General features: G+C 38.4%; 4 protein-coding genes across 6 annotated transcripts; 1 reads left to right on the plus strand and 3 right to left on the minus strand.

Annotated features, from left to right (window-relative positions):
• Positions 1 to 35: 35 nt before the first annotated feature.
• LOC103409196 (BRCA1-associated RING domain protein 1-like) lies at positions 36 to 5249 on the minus strand. The gene is made up of 13 exons (XM_029102580.2): positions 4920 to 5249; positions 4714 to 4767; positions 4541 to 4596; positions 4271 to 4366; positions 3722 to 4164; positions 3388 to 3624; positions 3203 to 3303; positions 2534 to 2720; positions 2289 to 2365; positions 1972 to 2059; positions 1318 to 1483; positions 1021 to 1139; positions 36 to 615 (listed from the first exon to the last, which is right to left on the minus strand). The coding sequence occupies exons 1-13, from the start codon at positions 5033 to 5035 to the stop codon at positions 271 to 273; spliced, it is 2085 nt and encodes a 694-aa protein (XP_028958413.1). The 5' UTR covers positions 5036 to 5249; the 3' UTR covers positions 36 to 270.
• Positions 5250 to 5959: 710 nt separating this feature from the next.
• Positions 5960 to 11154, minus strand: LOC103435738 (exocyst complex component EXO84B-like). Its single transcript, XM_029102581.2, has 7 exons — positions 10766 to 11154; positions 10560 to 10657; positions 8373 to 9432; positions 7779 to 8273; positions 7391 to 7576; positions 7136 to 7260; positions 5960 to 7002 (listed from the first exon to the last, which is right to left on the minus strand). Exons 1-7 carry the CDS (start codon positions 10913 to 10915, stop codon positions 6159 to 6161), a joined length of 2958 nt encoding a protein of 985 aa, XP_028958414.1. The 5' UTR covers positions 10916 to 11154; the 3' UTR covers positions 5960 to 6158.
• Positions 11155 to 12040: 886 nt separating this feature from the next.
• LOC103435741 (phospholipid--sterol O-acyltransferase-like) lies at positions 12041 to 18073 on the plus strand. Of its 3 annotated transcripts, none has more exons than XR_529468.4 (16): positions 12041 to 12383; positions 12471 to 12606; positions 12696 to 12840; positions 13020 to 13189; positions 13289 to 13365; positions 13762 to 13981; positions 14064 to 14238; positions 14743 to 14842; positions 15236 to 15330; positions 15657 to 15708; positions 15783 to 15854; positions 16677 to 16845; positions 16960 to 17054; positions 17131 to 17215; positions 17292 to 17379; positions 17536 to 18073. XR_529468.4 is itself a non-coding variant. In XM_008374148.4 (16 exons), exons 1-15 carry the CDS (start codon positions 12156 to 12158, stop codon positions 17374 to 17376), a joined length of 1914 nt encoding a protein of 637 aa, XP_008372370.1. In that variant the 5' UTR covers positions 12041 to 12155; the 3' UTR covers positions 17377 to 17379; positions 17536 to 18073. The 3 variants fall into 3 exon arrangements, 2 of the variants coding, with proteins under 2 accessions (XP_008372370.1, XP_008372371.1); XM_008374148.4 differs by having other exon boundaries at positions 16950 to 17054; XM_008374149.4 differs by having other exon boundaries at positions 13292 to 13365; positions 16950 to 17054.
• A 75-nt stretch (positions 18074 to 18148) lies between these two features.
• LOC103435740 (rho GDP-dissociation inhibitor 1-like) lies at positions 18149 to 20261 on the minus strand. Its single transcript, XM_008374147.4, has 5 exons — positions 19956 to 20261; positions 19458 to 19521; positions 19126 to 19347; positions 18745 to 18869; positions 18149 to 18467 (listed from the first exon to the last, which is right to left on the minus strand). Exons 1-5 carry the CDS (start codon positions 20202 to 20204, stop codon positions 18399 to 18401), a joined length of 729 nt encoding a protein of 242 aa, XP_008372369.3. The 5' UTR covers positions 20205 to 20261; the 3' UTR covers positions 18149 to 18398.
• Positions 20262 to 22348: the final 2087 nt, after the last annotated feature.

The raw sequence follows: 22348 nt of genomic DNA on the forward strand, positions 1-22348 counted from the left end.
TGCTAGAAGTAAATAATTCAAAATAATACTTGATATGAACAACAAAAACTTATCAGGAACTTAGAAATTGTCTACACAGGAGAATACACATCTTTAAAGGCATCTGAATCACTTTTGTAGGGACATCGAAGAAAATGCCGTAGAGAATGCATAAACCTAGCTACAAACTAAAATCTACATGCAGGACATCAACATCTTATCAAACAGATCCCTATCCAAGCACAATACTACGAATACAATCTATCACAGACTATTGCATTGAATGTTTTGTCAACAGACAAAAGGCTGTAACTCGCATCTTGCAATTGATTCCAAGAGCCATGTGTGACCGATGATTTGTGATCCAATTTTCGCAGCTATATCCTGGGCCTCATTTGACCGTTTCCAAAGGATTGAAACTTCTTCCCCCAACTTGCAACCTTCTGGTGGGTCGAGGTTGTATACAACTAGCGTCCTTGAAGCTGTATGTTCAAGACAACTTCGTTCCATCACTTCTTCTGAGCTGTTGAAAACAGTGCCTCCTGCTACAATGATCAAATCTTGAAGATCTTCCTTTCTATCCAGTAAAAAATCACCAGCAAAATAGAAACTCAAACCATTAAAGAGTTTCGGATCCTGCAAAGGAAATAATCCAATAACTAAGATCAGTTAGTTACCAAAGATTTGCATAATTGAATAGAAAACTAAAAGGAAAGGTGCTTGAAGTTGACCATATAGCATAAGCATGGTAATGGAGAAGCACGCAATGACATTATTTAAGTTCAATTCATACAATCTGACTTTGTGCCCTCGAGCGTTCTTATTTTCCTTTTTCTAATGTGAACATTAAAGTTTAAAAATGCATAAACTGCCCACCGAGGAGGACTTGATGAAATTATTGTCTTATATTCATGACATGGTACCAAGAACTAAAAAATAGATTATCGGGCAGACATTTTAGTTGGACAGATGTATCAATGGAGGTGCTCAAGAAGATAATAGTTAATGCATTTGCACAAAGTATTCATCAGAGGAACTTACATTGTTTGTTGCCCGAAGCCTGCCAGTTTTTGGGCCATCACAGCATCCATAGTTATCAAGACTAACTTCATATGGTTCTTCATTCACATGATCTGTGGCTTCCATGCATGCTTTTACCCCTACACCCATCAACAAAGAGAAAACAAGGGACAGTCAGGTTAGGTGATAAAACACAATTATAAAACACCTCAGTAAAAAAAGTGCACATTTTTTTAAACACAGGTCGTAATTTAGTCAATAGTCATTCATAGAAAATGTAATTATAGCAGCAAGGCAGAATATCTGGGTATAGCTTACAGTCAATTTTCAGAATCCATCTTCCAGCCAAAATGGCCATGCAAGTTTTGAATGTCCTGACATATGCACCGTCCCCATCCAGGGCTGCAATCAAATGTGTAACATTTGGTCTCCAGGTCTTGGACACAGTTGCACCAGTCTTCTTGGCAAACTTGACTAAAAGAAGCTGCACCATTTAGAGAAATAATAAGTTTCTGATACAGCAACCAAGATAATAAGTTTATACAGTACAACATGTTCTGTACACCACAAAATAAAATAATAAAATAAAATAAAAAGTTGGCATGACAGATTTATTCAATTGGGAGACCTCGAGGCCCAGAAACCAGAAGCTTTAGTTCTCCAATCCATCTCAACAATGTTCTCGTATATGTTATCCATCTAGAGATAAGCCTTTACGGACTACAAACAGCATAATGTTATTAAAATTAAATCACAGATTACCATTTTCCACAATGCTTGTTTTCATGCAGATTATATAGAGTGAAAACAAAATGATAATTGGACCACAGCCAGGTCAATGAAAGCAAAGAAAAGAAGGGATCAATGTTGTTGGAGAGATATTTTCTAAGATTATCTAAAGACAACTTTCCAAGTCTTCATGACAACATGGAACCAAGTGACTAATGAGAGGAGAAATTCTTTTCGACTAACCTTTTCTTCAGAAGACAAACCGGATGGGCATATAATCCATTGATTCATTTCATTTGCAGCTTCCAAACTGTTGGACTGGGGACAGATTCTGTGTGCAGAATGAGAGAAAATCAGATATCAAATTAAACATTGAAAGAAAGAAGTAATATCCAACGGCAATATTACTAAGAAAAAAAAAAAAAAAAACTTTCCAAGCCTTTTCTTTGTACAGACTAACAGTAGTAAATAAAATATATTGAGCTTGAAGAGCCAAGAGTTAAATATAGGGACTAAAATACAGGAATTCTACTTGCTTCAACAAGAGAATGATGTCTTACTTGGGCTTCCCATAATTTGACTTCTCACCGGGAAATTTAGTTGAACGATGAGCTGGACATAGCAGCAGAAAGTTTTCCTATATAATGTTCAAAAAGACAACGTTAACTATTATTTAAGGCTTAACAGACATTGGCCACCAAAACAAATTATATTAAATAATCTAAAAGGTATAACAACAAAAGGGCATGAGAAAGAAGTTGATTACAAATATATGCTACTACATGTAAAAGAAGATAATAAATACCTTGTCCCAGCGACATTTAGAAATTTCAGTTGCACAGGTAACATGATAGCTTCTCCGGCAGGACTTTACAAAGCATCCCAAAGCTGCTCCCTTTAGCCCACATTTGGTGCATTTTAGCTTTGCACCCCTTGAGACTTCTGCCTTCAATCCCTTAACATTTTCACCTTCGAAATACACTTGTGGTGCCCTGAATTTCAAAATCCATAATATGTTTATCTAGTAGGCTAGTAGCACATAAGGTGATTAACAACAAATAGATCAAAGTAAAATAGCAATCATGTTATTGAATAGGTAAAAGTGAACTGACAATAATGTTCTTACAGTTATAGAAATCAGACAAAGATTCCAAAAACAGAAAGTAACTAAGAAAATTATTATTGCTAACATAGTAACTTAATGCCATTGATTGTGATGAGCAGAAACACTAAAGTCAAAAGGTTCAGTAGAGAGGATTTTGTGTTTTTTTTAATATAAAATTTGTTTCATTTTATATGCACAGGAAACATAACATACATTATATGCCCATCTTTGAAAATACAGAATATTTTCTGTATAATTGAAAAGTATGAAAATCAAGAGTATCTTTCAGAAAGAGAAAACACCCATATATGGACTAGACATCGCTAACTACGCTAGACCAAAATTATCATCATTACTGCTTGAACATACCAATCAATGCATATTCTGTGAACATGTATGACATTTGAAGCATTTGCCTCATCTCCCTCTACCAGTCTCTCTTTAGAATAATGCAACATTGGCCCTGTAACCTGAAATATTTCATCAATTCAACTGAGTTATATGTTACCAACTTACTGTGTATGTAAAAAGCCACAAAGATTAACATAACTAACCTCCGAGATCATAGAAGACTGGCAAAATACACAAATTGTTCTCTTTGTGAATGATTCATTAGGTGGTGTACTGAACTTATGTTCAAGCTCAGAATAAGTCTCTAAAACTGGCTCATACTTTATTTTCTTTCTTAAATGACCATCAATTTCAGTTGCACAACTATCATGTCTTTTCTGCCCTGCTCTACCATCATCAATTTTGCTGATCGATCTCCTGACCAAAGAATTTTCTGAAATCTGAAGAAAGCATTACATAAAAATATATATAATTAATCTCATCATAAGACAGTAAAATTTATGGCATTAGTAAATTAAGAAACCATTAAATCCTTACTTGCTCACAGCGCCGACCACAGCTATCATTATCTGAACATTTGGCATCACCAAATGAAGGAGGACTGTTGGGCAATGACTGTGCTGCATGATTCATGTCTCCTACTACAGTCATGCACTCGTCGAGTCCACCAGCTCTTATTTGAGAACTTGGTGGTTGTGAATTGGGATTTCCCACTCCGCTTCTAGCAAAATCTAATACCTTGCCATCAGCATCTATTGGCATGCTACACTTATCTACATTGTCATTGTTGCCAACTCCATCAGCTACAGAACGATTCAGACTACAAGGAGCCCAAACTCGTTCATGAGCACTCGATGAATAGATGGATTGCCCACTGTTTGAATTACCTCCTTGGTCATTGTCAAATGGTTCTTTAGTCATTTTCCCAGCAAAACTGATATTAGGCAAAACAGGGTTTTGCTCCAGAATGGTTCTAACATCTGCATTGATCAAAACCAACACACAAAGCTAAAACATTATTGTCTGCATAGAGTTTAGAAACCATATTAACTTCCAAATAAGTGTATTTACACATTAAGCTTGTACCGGAAGAAACAGGCTGGAACAAATTGGCACAGAAAGACGCATCCAAGCTTTTGTAGATCGCTACTATGTTTTCCATGAACGGCACAGGCCTGAGATCTACCAGCCCACAAAACCAATGCATCAGAAATAAAATTAATTGGCTTTAATTACTTGTTTCCACAATAAACTGTTTTGGTAATTCATCAAATAATGTCCTTGCAAGAACATCCATAAAAAAACAACTATTTCAGCCATAAATAAATATAATTTCTTCAACTAAAAAATAAATACCTCGGTCCGCAACCTGAGCTTTACAAACCGGGCAACTCGAACTGGGTATGCAGCAACTGCAAGCAATTCAAAAACCCAGTACAGAAAAAAACCCTAAAGTAAGAATCTTGAGACAGAAATTGATCAATTATTAGGAGAAAAAAATAAGAGAGAGAGGGAGAGAGAAGACGCACTTGCAGAAAATGTGATCGCATGGAAGCAACGTCGGTCGATTAAGCAAATTCAAGCTGAACCCACCAATAAAAACACAAAAAATACAAAACCCATTTCAGATAAAGCCTGTTTGCTTCAAATAAATCAAAATAAAATTCGAAAATTCGAAAACGTAAAAACTTGAAAACTTGAAAAAAGAAATGGAATTTAGGGGAGCGAATCGAACCAGAGGGGGCACTTGAGCTCGAGACCCAGTTTCTGGAAATGGAGAACCCACGGGTTCATCATCGACCTGGTATTGCCACTGTCGCTGCATTTACGGTTAGGGTTTGCGTCCACCATTGAAACGGAGCGTCGGAAACTCTGAGAGAGTTGCAGAGAGAACTAAAAAGTGAGAGTTCTTCGGGAGGAGCTTGGAGTATTTAGATGTCTTTGCAGATGGTGTGTTGGAGCGGCGGAGGACACGTGTACAGTAGTGATTTCTCTGCGGAAGAGGAAATGGGCGGGGTGATAGATTTGAGCCGAACGGTAACTTTTCAAACTCGCGCGCTTTTCCGGATTTAGTTTTCAGAGACTCCCGCCTAAGCTGTTGGATCTTGCCGATATTTTGACTTTTCTTTTTTTGGTCAGATGTCGCCGATATATCTACATCTCGCGAGTAATTTCATTTCTCAGCTTGGCTTTTATTGCCTTTCGCATGCCGTGGGACACTCCCACATCTGATGGTCATGATTCGTTCTTATTAATTTGATATTTGATGACGAGATATTATTTTATTAGTTTAATATTTAATAAAACGTCATAATTGATAATGATTATTTGTTTATATAAATATTTATTTAATTTTAAAGGTTGCTTAGTCATTTATATGAATTCAATGAATTGACAGTTCGTCACAATGGTAATTATCAATTTATTTGATACATATGGATCTCTAAAAAAATAGACATTACCCTAATACTAATAAGGACAATAAACTCGAATGATTATAACGTTTGTATGGTAGAATCATTGTCACGTCATCATTAAAAAGGGAATAAATATGTAAAATGTCAAGTATTATCCTATGAGAAATTTCTTTTTCAAAATGCTTTTCTTAATACAATAATATTTACATTAGAGGTGGAAGAATAAAACAGTATCCAATTTTGTCATTTACGAGATTTGAACATAAAACATTTTACTTACAAGCTATTTTATTCAATGAAATTTGTGTCTTTAAAATGTAAAGATTGTGATTAATATTTATTGTTAATTACTTGAATATAAACACACAAATTTCATCTGATTCTAAAGCAAATTAGGTTGAACATTGTCACAATTTGTTGATACAATACATAAATAAATAAAAAAGCTTCTGTCATTTGTTTTATTTTCTTATAGCCTGTTCATCACATTGACCGTCATTCCCTTCCTCTGCCGGAACGTTCTTCTCCACGGCCTCATAGATGTCCGTCGCAGCCAACTATGCAGATGGTTCATTAGTTTCTTCAATGATCTGTAACGTATCAACTGCATTGTCAGACGCTTTTTCGAAGACCTTAGTTTGAGGACATGGTTCTTTAATCAATGGTGTTGTTTCTGCGCTAGAGGCAGCTTCAGCTTTGTCCATGGCTACCACATCATCCTCTGAAGGACTTAAAGCATCATCCTCGAAAGACTCAGTTACGCGCTGTGATTCAACAGTGCGTGGTTCAGCAAACGATTCTGTTTCAGCATTAATGGCAACTTCCGGTTCCACAGAATCATCCAAAGAACTTGTAACATCTTCCTGAAAAGATTCAGATGCATTTTCGGACTTCTCCATGCATCCAGGATCATATGTGGCCATTTCGTCCTCCTCTGACTCTGCATAATCTTCTAAAGAGCTTATAACATTGTCCGCAAAAGACTTAGCCGGATTCTTGGATTGGTCCCCAGATGGTTCTGTATCCAATGGTTCTGATTCAGCATTAAGCGCACCTTCCGAACCATATGTGGCTACTAAACTCTCATTTGAAGAACAAGCATCATCCTGAACAGAGTCGGTGGAAATCTTGAACTTCTCCATGCATGGTTCTTCTGCATTCAATGGTTCCAATTCTGCATTGGAGACGCCTTCTGAATCATCTGTGACTACTGCATCCTCCTCTGAAGAACTACGATCATCCTGGAAAGATTCAGTGGCGAACTTGCATGGTTCCTCCTCCCCTGATTCTAGTTCAGAGAGAGGCTCTTGGTCCACACGTGACTGTGAATTCTCAATCTCCAGCAGCTTTTGGATTGCTTCGGCAGCAGAGTCTATAGCCCATACATCCTCGCTGACATCTCTACGCAAAAGGAGTCATGAAACTGTTTTAAGAAATCAACCAAAATGCATTCTTTTCTTGAATGGCTGCAGATGCATGCTAAATGATGATTTTTGCGGTTAGCACATGTGAAAAAGATGGCCACAAGCAATACCTTTTTGGATCTAGTCCAGCTGAAAGCAAGGCCGATTTCATGAGATTTATGAGAAACAAAGGGTTGTTGGAGAAGTATCCTCCATACGCTGAGATTTCCACCAGAAATTGCACGTCCAAAACAAACTGCTCCATGAAATATAAACAAAAGGAAATAAATTGAATGAACAAGGATGATGATAAAATGGACTAGTACACACGGTTGATAGCACTTCTCGAAGCATAAGGGAAAGCAAAGCAAAATGGAACCAGAGACCTGCTTCGAGTTGAAAGGATGCTCTTCCATCATATTCTCGCTATCGGTATCCCAGATCTCTATGTTGTTTGGAATCCAAGCAAATACGGCCTCTATGAGCTCCCTTAGTAGCTCCATTAACCAATCAATTTCAAAGACATTGTCTTCAGAAAGCTTTTCCAGTTTCCGAAGTTCTAAAAACAGTACCTGATAATGAGACATCAGAATCAAAGGCGTATAAGCATCGTATAATCTAGTTCACAAACAACAAGCTTTGTACCAATAGGAGTTAGTAACTCTGGGGGAAATCAAAAGAAAATTGCTGAAACAGTGAATGAATAGTGACACTACTCTTCAAGTTATTTAAATGAAAACAAAATCAGCACAATTATCTGATTCGCAAAGTCACCTGAGAAGCAAGAGAGGGCATCAATCCCTGGAACACGCAAGACTCACCCTGGTCGTCAATGCAATTTTCGGGAGTAAGGTTGTCACTATTTCTTAGGGACATAATTTTACATATAAATTGCTCACAATAAAGATCTCTGAGACGACTAGAAGCCTCCTGAATCAATGAGATACAACTATCAAGTTCCTTCGCTTGATAACTGTCTGGAAGGGTTTTCATTAACTCAGAGTTGATGTCACTGACAGCCTTGAAGATACTTCTAACCATGTTGGAGAAGAGTTGCTCGAGCGATGACAGATTGGCTAGTATTGAAACCTGTTGCTGCACTGACTCGGCCAAGTATATTCTTGGATTACTTTTTTCTTTAACAGTCACCTGACAGTTGATGGCTATCGCAAGGATGTCTACATACTTTTTAAAGAGATTCATAAGTCCGCTAACGATTAATCCTTCGATTTGAAGGGAAACTAATGGGGTGACATCTAAAGTGATAGACTGGAAGGGAAAGAAAAAGTTGAGTGAGAAAAACATCATACAAGAAAGCTAAACTTTGCTGGGATTTTGTCGAAAATCAATTCAAAGAAAAAATGATACCTGCAGCAGCGTTACAAACTTCCTGCCGCTGTTTGTGAGCAAGCAATATTCTGGTTGTTGGCCAACAACCATGGAAGAGCACCCTTCATTCATGATTCCAGATACAAGATATCTTCCCAAAACCCAAGCATCAGTTGCTGTAAAGATATCGACGACTTTCTTAAAATGGTCTAGGTGTTTACGCAGAACCTCTTCGATACAAGGGCGAATGTAGTTGATCAAGTACGGCCGCAACACTAATCTCTGACTTTCCAACAAAGAGCAAAAAGACATTGCAAACTGCACAGCTTCTACTGCTGTGGACAATCCACCACTTATTTCTGATATGGATTTCACATACCTGTCGAAACAAGCACCAAACAATTTTGTTTCTCTACGAGCCCACTGGATAAGTTCTGATGCATAAGAAGAAGTCTCCCCATATAACATCACAAAACTTCTTGCTGCTTGAGAAATCATAGAGAACACAAACTTTGAAAGCTCCCTGATATAAACCCTATTCAAAAACGATTTCGAAGCCTGCAAATTTAGTGTCCCAGACGCAATGCGCGAACGGTAATACTTGATCAACAATTGTGTTGCGAGATGGCTGTCACCTAGTCTGCAGAGCCCCACCAGCGCTTTCTGAAGTTCCGGCGCAGCTATTCTTGGATTTTCAGCCACCATTGTCAACTGCATTGTAACCAAAGCCTTCCTCTCGGAAATTTCAGTACTAAATAACCTCAGCTCATCCAACGGGCGACCCTCCTCAAACTGCAACCTCTGGAAATTCTCGTCCTCTAATTCGAAGATGGTCAATGCTTCATCGATTCTGTTTTCAGACAAGAGAGTGTCCAAGGTTGCTAAAACATCATTTGCATGATCCCCTAAGTTGGTGATGGTAACTGGTTCTGAAAATTCCGAAAATTCGGGTTCTTCAAAAACCAAGTCTATAGTCTCCTTTGATAAAACCTTCAAATATATGCCATCTGCAAGTTCACTTACAAGCCTCTTTTGGGTCACTACATGGTTCTTCAGTTGCTTCAACTCATTTTCCACAAGCCCTACTTCTTCAAATATTCTACAAAAATGAAAGATAAAACACATTCCCACTTATTTTTGCTGACAAATATTCACCTCAATTCACTATTGCGATTGACTTCAAACTTAAGAAAAACTACATATAAGTAAAGATAATTGCACAATAAAAAGAGAATTTTCAATAGAACTGTCACACCGCCACCTAATGCTACCAATCCACAGGTTATGATATGAGTACATTGCCGTCGATTGGTGAAAGTTAAAAGTTTGGTGAAAGTTGACCGATTGGTGAAAGTTGAAAGATTGATGAAAGTTGAAGGCTTGCTTTGTATGTATTTTGTATGTGTTTCATGTGTCATGTGTTCTGTGTGTGCTTCATATCTATCATGTGTTTTGTATGTCCTTCACATGTGTTTTGTATGTGTTTCACATGTGTTCTGTGTGTCTTATGTGTTTTATATATTTTGTGTTTATACATCTCTATCATGATTTTCATATTCTTCGATAATGTTTCATACGTTTCATGTATCGATTTAGTGAATTTTCAATATTTATCGGAATTTAAATATTTTTAAATTAAAATGTTCATAAAATTAATTTACGATAGTCTACATAATATTTTTTTTTAAAGTTAATTTAAGAAAAAAATTAGCCTAAGTTTATTCTTTAATAATCCCGTGCTAAAATTTTAGGCCAAAAGGGTTGGAGCAAAAAATCTATTTATAAGCTAAAAGCTAAATTTTCCGGGCTAAAAAATTTGGCTTTTAGCCCAAGGGTTGGAGATGGTCTTATAACTTTATAACATATGGATTGATAACATTATGTGACGATGTAACCTTCATACTCAAAACTTTCTCTAAAGGTCGTACCAAGTGCACAAGCTCCCACTTTACGCAGGGTCTGGGAGAGATGAATGTCGGCTAGCCTTACCCTCATTTATGGAGAGGCTGCTCCCAAGTCTCGAACCCGAGACCTACCGCTCATGGGTAAAGGCACTTGTCATCGCACCAAGTGCAACCTTTATACTCAAAACTTTCTCTAAAATACATAATTTATACTCTGCTGAATAATTAGAAAAGATGTATACCTAGACCCTTTTTTAGAGTGACTGTCACACTACTGTTACAAATTTATTAAACTCAAAAATTTATCCACAAAAGTTTATACCTGACGAAGGCCGAATAATTCGAAAAGATGTGTTTGTGAAATTCTTCGCCGGATGCAGCCTTTAGCTCCAAGAGTTCTGAACACAGATGCTTAATTCCCTATAATCAACAGCATATTATATTAAGTGAACCTTTTTCCTCACATTTTCTCGGAAACCAAACAGAAAGTAATCAACTAAATCAATTAAACGAACAGAAAGAACTGACCTTTCCAGTCATGGATTGAAGGTCGGACTCGTCGTCTTCTCCGTCGCTGGACACGGAGGACAAGTCAGAGGCGGTGTCGGACTGCGTGGAGTTCTCCATTTCCGGCAGGTCCCGGAATCGGAATCTGGAAGAAGTGGAAGAAGATTCCATTGAAACTGGCTTCCCATCACCCAAACGGCCCCGTATTCTCCAATGGAGGATATAAAGGAAGCAGTAGCCATTGGAAGCCGCTAAAAAATCCAGCCTTTTCCCTTGGACTCTCTCTCTCGTCGTTTCCTACTTCTGTTGGCTACTTCTGTTGGCGCGCGCGCTCTTTGGTTTCTTCGTTCATATGCTGAAACGACTTCGTTTCGTACTTCCCAGTTCCATTGCCGGCCTTCTGCTTGTGTAGCAAGCATTTTGTCTAGGACACCTCTTTTACTTCTCCTACACATTTTTGGTTTTTTGCCGTCGAATCGGATGAATTGAATAAGATCAACAGACCAAAATGAACAAGGATGTGAAAAGCAAAAATGGTGTGTGGATAACACACCCCTTTGTTTATGGGAATTTTTAGATGACGATTTGCATACTGTCACATGACTTTCTGTACTAATTATATACAAACATGTTAGGTTTTATTTTTCTTTTTCTAAAAGAAGGACAAATTATGGCAAATTATGGTTATCCATCTTTTTTTGCCCAGAGAGGGAATAGAGAATTTCATCTTACTCGTGGCTAGGGTCAAATAAACTTATCAGCTCGAAACATCGAATTCAGGACCTTCCATTGGGGTCAAACAGACTCACCAGCTCGAAGTATCGAATTCAGGACCTCCCGCATTTTTTTTGTTGGTTGGGAAACCGCAGTCTGCGCTCTTACCACTAAGCCACTTATTGTGATTGACATGTTAATTTCTTTTCAGACTGGTGCGAGACATCACTGAGAGGGAGGTGGATTGTCTGCCCTCCCATTTCCATACTTTTCTTATCTCCTCCTGTTTTATGTGGTCACTATTAAGCCACGTCAGTATTTTATATTCCTATTACTTTTTATTTTATTATTTTTATAAAAAAAATTAATATAAAATATTGACATGAATTAACTATGATCATATAAATAAGAGATTATGGGAATAATATGGAAATGGATAGCAGACAATCCACCTCTCACTTAGCGTATGTGACAATGAATCCGTAGCAATACAAGTTGCTCGCAAAGGCCGACGTCGTTTTGGGAAGTCAAATAGAAAGGAACTTGGGGCCAATAGCCAAAGTGTCTTTCCAACTTTTTCCAAAAATAAAAAATAAAAAAAAATAAAAAATCTTTCCAACTCCCAACTCCACAAATCCAACGGGGCCATAAAACTACAGGGAGTTGCAATTCCCTCTTTCCAACCGGTCAAACAGCAATGCGATCACCGTCGTACAACCACCATGTCACGGTGTTTCTCCTCCTCCTTCTTCCTCATCTCTTCCATGGCGTCGGAGGGGACTGGACCGGCGACTACTCCAAACTCTCCGGCATCATAATCCCTGGCTTGGCCTCCACGCAGCTCCGCGCGTGGTCGATCCTCGACTGCCCTTACTCTCCTCTCGATTTCAACCCTCTCGATTTGGTCTGGCTCGACAGCACCAGAGTCCGTCTCTCTCTCTCTCTCTCTCTGCTTTCAATTATCCGAAAAGCTCCGATTTCTTCAAATTTCTGATGATTTTGTGCGTTGCAGATGCTCTCCGCCGTGAACTGCTGGCTGAAATGTATGCTTCTTGACCCTTACAATCAAACGGATCACCCGGAATGCAAGTCCCGGCCCGATAGCGGCCTTTCGGCGATCACGGAGCTCGATCCTGGCTACATAACAGGTAACATTTGCATTTCTCTGAACTTCATCTGTTTCTGATTCATATTTTCAAGCTTTTGCCTTTCTTTTTTTTTTTCTTTTTCGAAATAGGTCCTCTTTCTTCGGTGTGGAAAGAATGGCTGAAATGGTGTGTTGAATTCGGAATCGAGGCGAATGCAATTATTGCTGTGCCTTATGACTGGAGGCTGTCACCATCTAAGCTCGAGGAGCGAGACCTTTACTTTCACAAGCTAAAGTTTGTATTTTTATCTCCTTTTCATGCTGTTCTTACTAATTATTTTATGTTCTTCTACGAATCCGTCAGTTTCGTTACTACCAAATTGATGCAATAACCAGAAGTGTTAGTGTCAAATGATGTTCATATGCTAACTTGTTAATTATGTTTGGACTTTCCATCATGTGAAAAAAATTCAGATTAACATTTGAAACGGCGCTGAAACTTCGAGGTGGGCCCTCATTAGTGTTTGCCCATTCACTAGGGAATCATGTCTTCCGCTACTTTTTGGAGTGGTTGAAGCTGGAAATTGCACCAAAACATTATATCCAATGGCTGGATGAGCACATTCATGCCTATTTTGCCGTTGGTACGGTTGGATTACATCAAAATCTGTTTAACTTGAAAGTTTTGTTGCTTAGAATCGTGTGTGGTATTTATCTCGTTTGTTTTGTTGACTTGGTTCAAGGAGCTCCACTACTTGGTACAGTCGAGGCAGTCAAAGGAACACTTTCTGGATTAACATTTGGCCTTCCTATTTCTGAGGTGACCTCTTTTTTGCTAGTTGATAAACCTCCTCAAGATAGTTTGTTTGTTTTTCTTTTCCTTTACTCCTCCAAGATGTAATTGTAGCTTTTGTCTTACGTTTTGTTTAAGTATTTGTTAATGGCTTATGGAAAAAAAACAGAACAAGCCAATTGTTTTGTCTTTTAAGTCATTACACTTCAGATACGTAAATACCGGTGAGAAGTCCTAAATTTTTTGTCTTGATCATGCTCTGTAAACTCAAGAAAATAAATGCGTCTGACAATCAGTTAAACTTAAAATCACTTTTCAAGCCTAAATATCTTGTCTTGAAATAGTGGATATTCATGATAATTTCTTTTAGATGTAAAATTCATGTTGTAACATGGTTCATATTATATGTGTTTCCGTTATCAGGGGACATCTCGGTTGATGGTCAATTCTTTTGCTTCTACATTATGGATGTTGCCATTTTCAAAGTATTGTAGGGCAGATAATACATGCTGGAAACATTTCTCTGCGGATGTCAGGGACAAGAGTGGTCATCATAATTATCATTGTGATGATAGGGAATTTCACTTTAACTTCTCTGGGTGGCCAACAAATATTATCAATATTGAAATTCCTTCAATCCCTGGTAAGATTTTGACCACAATGCACTTTTTTTTTTTGTTGCAATGTTGTTTTTCATAGGTACTCTTTGCATCTTATATTGACAGGATTTGGAGCGTATCCATCTGTTACAGAAGTAGCTGAGGGCAACTTGTCTAGCATAGAATGTGGGCTTCCTACCCAATTGTCTTTCTCTGGTTGCGAAATATCAGATGGGACCTTTTTCAAAGCAATAGAGGATTATGACCCAGACATGAAGAGGGTTTTGCATCAATTAAAAAAGTGAGTATTTTGATATTAATCATAATGAAGTATCATTTTGCTTGCTTGTTTTTCTGACATTGGTGCCTTTACGTGACAGCTTTTGTTGTCCATGTTGCTGGGTTGAAACTTAGTCCTTTACAACTTCTAGTAGTGGCATGAACTTCAAGCTTTCTTCAATAGTTGTTATACTTTCATCGATTAGTTAGGTTAGTGTTCCATTACCTAGGGTAAGCAACACCATCAAATGCCAGTGGCAAAGGACACATTTTCCCATACAATGTGTTGCTCTTTTTCATTGTATATATATTACCGGTGGACATTAGATTAAGCTATCTTGACTGTAGTTCCCAGGTTTTATATGGATAAATGATCTTAAACAGAAAGTTTCTGTGCTATGCATGTGGTCCCTTAACATTCTGTTTCTACTTTTTTTTTTTTAAATAAATAAATATGTTTTGACCTTTTTCAAGCTATATGATGTTGATGTCTGTCTCAGCTTTTCAACTGGACTGTTTATTTCAGGTTATATCATGATGATCCAGTTTTAAATCCGCTTTCACCATGGGACAGGCCACCTCTAAAAAATATATTTTGTATCTATGGAACAGACTTGAAAACCGAGGTATATTTGCAACATAGTAGCAAATGATATATTTCTTTGTATCATGACTGAAGCAACTTCACATGATTGGCGTTCTTGTTTGGTTTTTGTTGTGAGTTTTCTATCAAAGTAGTGAATTTGGAAATATAACTTTCGTCTGCTTTCTTTCATAGTATTTTCCATGCTTGAAATAATTGTATTTTATTATTACCAGGTCATAGTTGCTTATAAGATGCACTTGCTGCTACTCTTCAGATCAATAAGTTTTAGTGACAATAATAAAAGCTGCTAGATTCTATTCATCCTAAGATATGTTTTTCTTATGACTAGGGATTTTTGGGTGCCTGTTCTACATTTAGCTGCTACCGGTGTTGTGGTGAATGATAGTTTTGGTGTCTTGGCATGGAAAAACAGGTTGGTTACTATTTTGCACCAAGTGGCAAGCCCTACCCTGATAATTGGATCATTACTGATGTGATTTATGAGCTTGAAGGTTCCTTGTTCTCAAGGTAAGTTTCCTCCTGACTTTCCATACTACACAAGTACACCTGGTGCATGTCACTTGAATACATTTACTGCAAATGCATTATCAAATGTGATATGTACTTAACTGGTAGGCCTCTTTCTCCTTCTGTAAGGGTCTATGTGGTAAAACATCATTGGGTGTTGACTTTATCGTGTAAGCAAAGCAGATAGATATCAACATATTATCATTTCTGTATATATCAATTACCTAATTATTGCACAAATGACGTTTTGAAAACTGGCATACGTTCAAAGTGTTACAGTCCTTTTTGGAAACTCTACAGTTGACAATTCCATTATATTCTTGTAGGTCAGGAAATCTTGTTGATGGAAATGCAGGAGCTTCAAGCGGGGATGAGACTGTCAGTTAAAAATTATTTCATGCAAGCATGGTTCAAGTTTGATTCTCCTGCTTCATTAACACTTTATTTAACAGGTCCCATACCATTCTCTTTCTTATTGCAAGAATTGGCTTGGACCAAAAGTCAACATAACTAGGGCGCCTCAGGTATTTGTCTCTCCTTTGAGTACATAGTACATGAGTTTGTCTGAAGTGACTCATTTCATTTGTCTGTTTAAGAAACAAAAATGAGAATCTTCATCAGTAAGTTTGATGTGCTTCTTCACCAGTAATGTGACATCCCACATCGCTCAGGGGAGTGATCCTTAAATGTATATTCTCATCCCTACCTAGCATGAGGCTTTTTGGGAGCTCACTGGCTTTGGGTTCCATCGGAACTCTGAAGTTAAGCGAGTAGCACACGAGAGCAATCCCATGTTGGGTGACCCACTGGCAAGTTCTCGTGTGAGTTTCCAAAAACAAAACCGTGAGGGCGTGGTCGGGGCCCAAAGCGGACAATATCGTGCTACGGTGGTGGAGCAGGCCCGAGAAGTGGTCCGCCCCGGGCCGGGATGTGACAAATGGTATCAGAGCCAATCCCTGGCTGGAAGTGTGCCGACGAGGACGTCGGGCCCCTAAGGGGGTGAATTGTGACATCTCACATCGCCCAGAGGAGTGATCCTTAAATGTATATTCTCATCCCTACCTAGCATGAGGCCTTTTGGGAGTTCACTGGCTTCAGGTTCCATCGGAACTCTGAAGTTAGGCGAGTAGCGCGCGAGAGCAATCCCATGATGGGTGATCCACTGGGAAGTTCTCATGTGAGTTCCTAGAAACAAAACCGTGAGGGCGTAGTCGGGGTCCAAAGCGGACAATATCGTGCTACGGTGGTGGAGCGGGCCCGGGATGTGGTGAACCCCAGGCCGGGATGTGACAGGTAAAGTGCCCCTTGTATGTGAGTTTTGATTATTCATTTTCTTAATGTTGTAGTCGGAGCATGATGGTTCTGATGTGCAAGTGGAGTTGAACGTGGAACATCATCATGAAGAAGATATACTGCCCAACATGACAAGGTTGCCAAGGGTCAAGTACATAACTTTCTATGAAGATTCTGAAAGTATACCAGGAAAAAGGACGGCAGTCTGGGAGATAGATAAAGGTTTCCATTTTCCACTCTCTTGTAGTTATCCTATAATTATTTGTTGCACATAAATAAGAGATCTTGTATAATTTACCATCTTTGGTAACACTATCTTAATGTAGCGAATCATAGGAACATTGTTAGATCTCCAGTTGTAATGAGAGAGTTGTGGCTTGAAATGTGGCACGATATCCATCCCGATGCGAAATCAAAATTTGTTACTAAAGGTGAATTTTTCTTCTCTTCTTCATCTTCTATCTCCTCCTCCTTTTTGCTGACATGACATATAAATTCTGCAAACAGCCAAGCGTGGACCTCTGAGGGATGAGGACTGTTATTGGGATTATGGAAAAGCTCGATGTGCATGGGCAGAACACTGCGAATATAGGTTTGTTGTCCTAAAACTAATGTCTTTCCCAAAAGTTTTCCTTTTCACCCCTTAATTTTCAAGCTTGATGATGCAGATACCTATTCGGAGATGTTCATTTGGGACAGAGCTGTAGGTTGAAGAATTCTTCAGCGGATCTTCTTTTGCATTATTTGTATTAGGAGGTCTCTCTTTCTTCATTATCTTCTTACTAAAATTTTAGTTCCACCAGTTCTGCATAAATCGGAATATACAACAATATCATCATTATCCTACTGTTAGAATGAATTGTCTACCATGATCCATGCTGTTTTGGTGATATTTCGGGTTTGTCTCTTCAGGTACTAGCACGGACCCATTCAGGTCCCTTGCAGATATTTTCGAGAACTGGAGGCACATACCATTAACGGTTGAGCAATTCCCTTTTATATCAAGCAAAGTCGAGACTGCATCCCAGATCTTCAAAATGCTTGATGATTTTGTTGGTAGAAACCTTACTCAACGCCTCAGCTTTGTCTGCAGTCGATTTTTGCAGCTGGAGGACAGCACTGCTGTATCTGATTTGCTTGCCGCTCAGCCCTCCCAAACTGTGTCGCGCTGTATATTATTATTTTATGGTTAACTTTTAGTCTGCTATGAGGTTCTTGCCGATAAGTGTACCTTGTTTACTTGATTAGTATAGCTCTTAGAGGAACTACTGAACGACGCAAAGATCTGTATCGAACTAGAGTCTGTTGATATTCGAGATCCAACTGAAATAGGCATTAAACTCACATTTACAGAATACGATGTTGTTCTTGTAGATTTTGTATGTAAGTGTTGAAAATGTTCTTGAGGAGTGACGATTGATTGCAGATTAACGAACTTGTTACGAATAAATCATCTTATGCATCTTTGAATCCATATAACTGAGAAATCCTTGTTGAACATTTGCTGAGTTGAGAACAACTCAAGTGAAGAAAACAGATTCTCAAATGCCGTTTTTCGTTTAATTTCGACACTATTTCCGACGATACTTTCATGATATCCGGGGAAGAACAAAGATGGGTTCAAACAGCAATGGTAAGCCAAAGGAAACAGAATGAGAATTCAATTTTACATTTGTATCGATCACCCCTACAAGGAAAAGCTTATACAACAAAGATGTGTGGTTCATGGAGGAAGAAATAAATCTAAGGATCCCGGATCTTCCGAAAAAAATCAGCTATCTGCCCTTTTTGATCTCGAAGGAGTACTGAAGTTCCATATGGCATCTCCTGTCATCGTCTTCGAACTGCATAAAATTGAAACCGAGAAGAAACATCAGTTCATATTTTGCATACACACAAAAAGTAAATTTGGAAGTTGCTACTGCAAACTTAAGAGATCTCAAAAAACGACGCATCTTCCCCTTCTGATCGAAATGTGAATGAACAAGCCGTTGATTGCTAATCGAGATATAAAAGAAGGAACGGGGTATCATATTATGTATACACTTTTCAATCTCAAATTGAGCTCGCTGCATGAAAATACGCTTTGCAGAAGAAACACCTGTACTAACTGCCACGCACCTTAAGCTTTGCTGAATAAATGCCCCTTGCAAGCAACCCAGATGGAGTGGTCTCCTCTTCCAAAGTGTGCACGTATAGTTCTTTGTTAGGAGCAAACGTACCCAACATTCCTTTGCTCTGATCGACTGATGCATAAGAGAAAGAAAAAGAAAAATTGGTATAATGGTTAGCATACAGAACATAAACCTAATCCCGGGCGGTGAAAATGAGAGCATTCTATGCTTTACTAGTCTTACCTCCTTCTACATTAACATGTTAACATATTTCAGTAGTATAATTACATTACTGCCTTTAAGGTTTAGCCAAAAGTTTTCATAAGCTTTCAACCGTCTCTATTGCACTTAAAACATCTAGACAGGATGATAAAACACTATTAACTACCTTGGAGTCCTCCTTTCCACACTGTGTTGGAGTAAGTAAGGCCAGAAACAATGTTGTGCAGAACACTAAATGTTATCTTAAGCCGATATTGAGATCCCTCTTGCAGTGTAAACAGGACACGATCGATCTGATTTTCAGCGACAGGCAAGGCAGTAGTGATTTCCCCGAAGTCCTCAGAGATGATTCCGATGGAGTGGAATTTGACTTCAGGTTCCATTTGGCCTAATGAAATGGAAAACTCTTAGCAAAAATAAGACAACAGATTCAAAAAGCCACAACAAAGTAACTGAGGAATAAAGAACCGAATATTAAAAAAAACACGAAAAACAAACCATTCAAATCGCCTTCCAAGCTACCAAGCAGCTTCTCTTTCCACCTCCTCAAGCTTTCATCATGCTGTCAAGCACAAGTAGCTTCAAAATTGAATTGGTAAACTCCAAACACTTTGATTTTCCATTTCACACAAACTAACTAATTGATCTAATTGGATTACAAAACTAGAAGTAACTTTTCAGTTGCAAAACACATTATCATCAAGCAACTGAACACAATTGAGATTAAAAATTCAAATGCTTGGGCAGTGGCAGGGGTCACACATTCAGAAAGATCAGAAAATGGGATCAGAAAAGAACCCTTCTCTTTTCTTTTCCTGCATTTTCTGACAAACCAAACACATATCTTTTGGGTTCCAGGATAAATCCAAAACAACCCATTGCACATATTGAATCAAATCAAAATCCCACTAATTAAGCAAGATTAAAACAAACCCAAATTCCAAATAAAAGTAAAAAAAAATCAAAAATCAAAAGAGAGAAAAATCAAGAGAGTACCTTGTCCTTCTCAATCTGTTCCTTGAGAGAAACCAAAGGTCCAGGAATAAAACCATCAGCAGCAACCCCATTACTCTTATCATCTTCTTCCTCGTCTTCTTCTCCAACATCATAAAAAGCACTCAGCTTTTCAGCCATTTCCTTCTGCTTTTCTTGTCTTCCTCTTCCCTGATCACTTACAGCTCCAGCTGATGAAAACCCACCAGACGATGATGCTCCTGCTTCATCCCCCCTCTTCCCTCCCTCCATCTCTCTCTCTCTCTCTCTCTCTCTCAAACGAGAAAAAAAGAAGGTGATTATGATTGAAATGGTGACAATAATTACGCATAATGTCGGATATACTGTAGTAAATTTTGTCCTTAACTGCAAGATAGGACAAACAACCTTGGGGTCAATGCGGTAATGAATCTAAATACGTAAAGTCCATTTTACCCACCTAATTAGGGCACTATTCGCTTTTTACCCTTTTTATCCGACCTTTTAGCCAAATAGTTTTTTAAGACTTATATAACTCTTTACTTTGATCCTTGATAGTTAAGATCGATAAAAGTGGTCATTGAGTTTGTTTTCCTTCAATCATTTTGGTCCTTCTGGTACCGTTTGGTACGCAGACGGGACGGAACGGGATGGAACGGGACGGGACGGAACGGAACAAAGATTTCGTGTCATGTTTGGTACTAGCAAGATGGAACAGAACGGAACGGGATTAAATGACTAACTTACCCTTTTTATTTGACTCTCCCTCTCTCTCCCGTTTCTCTGCTTTCTCTTCTTCCATACGTTTCGTGTTCTTCGCATGCCCAGATTGATCCCAGTAAAAATCAATCTCAGTAAATCAAACCCATAAAAATCAATCTACAGAAGATCTGAATCTCGAAAGTTCGTATTCAAACAACCATTTTTACTGTAAAACTTACAAAATTAAACTAAAAAAAGTGAAATTGAACAAAATGCCCAACGACATAAAAGAGCAAATGGGGGCAATCTTGCTCTGCAATCTGCACAAGAAGAAGTTAGGGTTATGAAATCGTAGAAATTGGGAATTGAAATCGTAGAAATTGGGGTAGAGTTGCACGAGTTTCTTGAGGTTTTGGGCGATGTCTTGGTGGACAATTGCATGGTCTAGGGTTTTGGGTCGGTACTTGTCTACCCACAACACCATCTTCTTCAGTCTTCACTGCCGTCACCGGATCGTGATTGGTACCGCCTCGGCGAGGAGGTCGGAGCGTCGAAGAAGAAGGTGGAGCGCGGAGGTGACGGCGCCAGAGAAGAAGGTTGAGCGCGGAGGTGACGGCGCCGGAGAAGAAGGTAGAGCGCGAAGGGACTGAACCGGAAGCCATGGTTTGGGTTCAGATGGGTTTGCTGGGATCGAATTCGAAGAGAGGGAGGCTACAGGAGGGAGGAACGAATTCAAAGAGAGGGAGGCTACGGGAGAGAGAGGAAGGGTAGACAGGGGAATTAATGAAAAAGATGAGGGGTATTGTTGTCCAAAAAATTATAAATTTGTGTTCCATGGGATGGAACAACCCGTTCCAGGGGGGTATGTGGAACCAAAATTTAACCCATTTTCGTTCCGTGGGACAGGCGTTCCACACAATTTAAGCACACCAAACGTGGGACGGAACGCATCCGTCCCACTCTGTTCCGTCCCGTCCCACGTACCAAACGCACCCTCTGTGAACATCTCTATTTATTAAAGATAAAATGACAAAAACATCCTCAATTATTGTCAAATTATTTTGGCCAATTGTTTATTAAATTAAGGGTATTTTTGTCATTTTTGTCCTTGTTTAATATAGATTTTCAAGCAATGACCAAAATGATTTACGGTGGACAAACTCAGGAACCACTTCTATCGATTTCAAATCTTCGAGACTAAAGTAAGGAGTTATAACAATCTCAAATACCAGTTTGGCTAAAATGCCTTTTTTCCATTAGTTAGGATTTGTGCTTTCAATTACTCTATTTCACAATAATTTATGTTGTGTTTTGATAAATTTAAACTAGCAGATGCCCACACACATTGTGTGTTAACAATTTCATTTCATTTTGTTTTTTATTATGAAGTGGGATAAGTTTTTAAAATTCTAAAAAAAAATCAGTTATGAGAATTAGGATAATGATGTTCTTCTAACGTGGGAATAGCTTTTATTTTATTTTTAGTTTTTAAATACGGCATGTTATACTAACTTGACTATGAGGTTGCTGTAAAAACAGCAAAATTTATGTTCATGTAATTACTAAATTGCCTGTATTTTTTACTTGATTTCAGTTTGGTGAGGGGGTTAAAATGATAATTTCTTGAAGTTTTGGTTGACAAACTGGGTTTTATTAATAGGTAGTGTAGATTAAGATAAGTTATTTTATACTTAAAGAAACTAATAAGTTTCACA

The sequence above is a fragment of the Malus domestica genome, chromosome 05 (genome assembly GCF_042453785.1).
Source record: "Malus domestica chromosome 05, GDT2T_hap1".
Classification (NCBI taxonomy): Eukaryota; Viridiplantae; Streptophyta; class Magnoliopsida; order Rosales; family Rosaceae; genus Malus; species Malus domestica.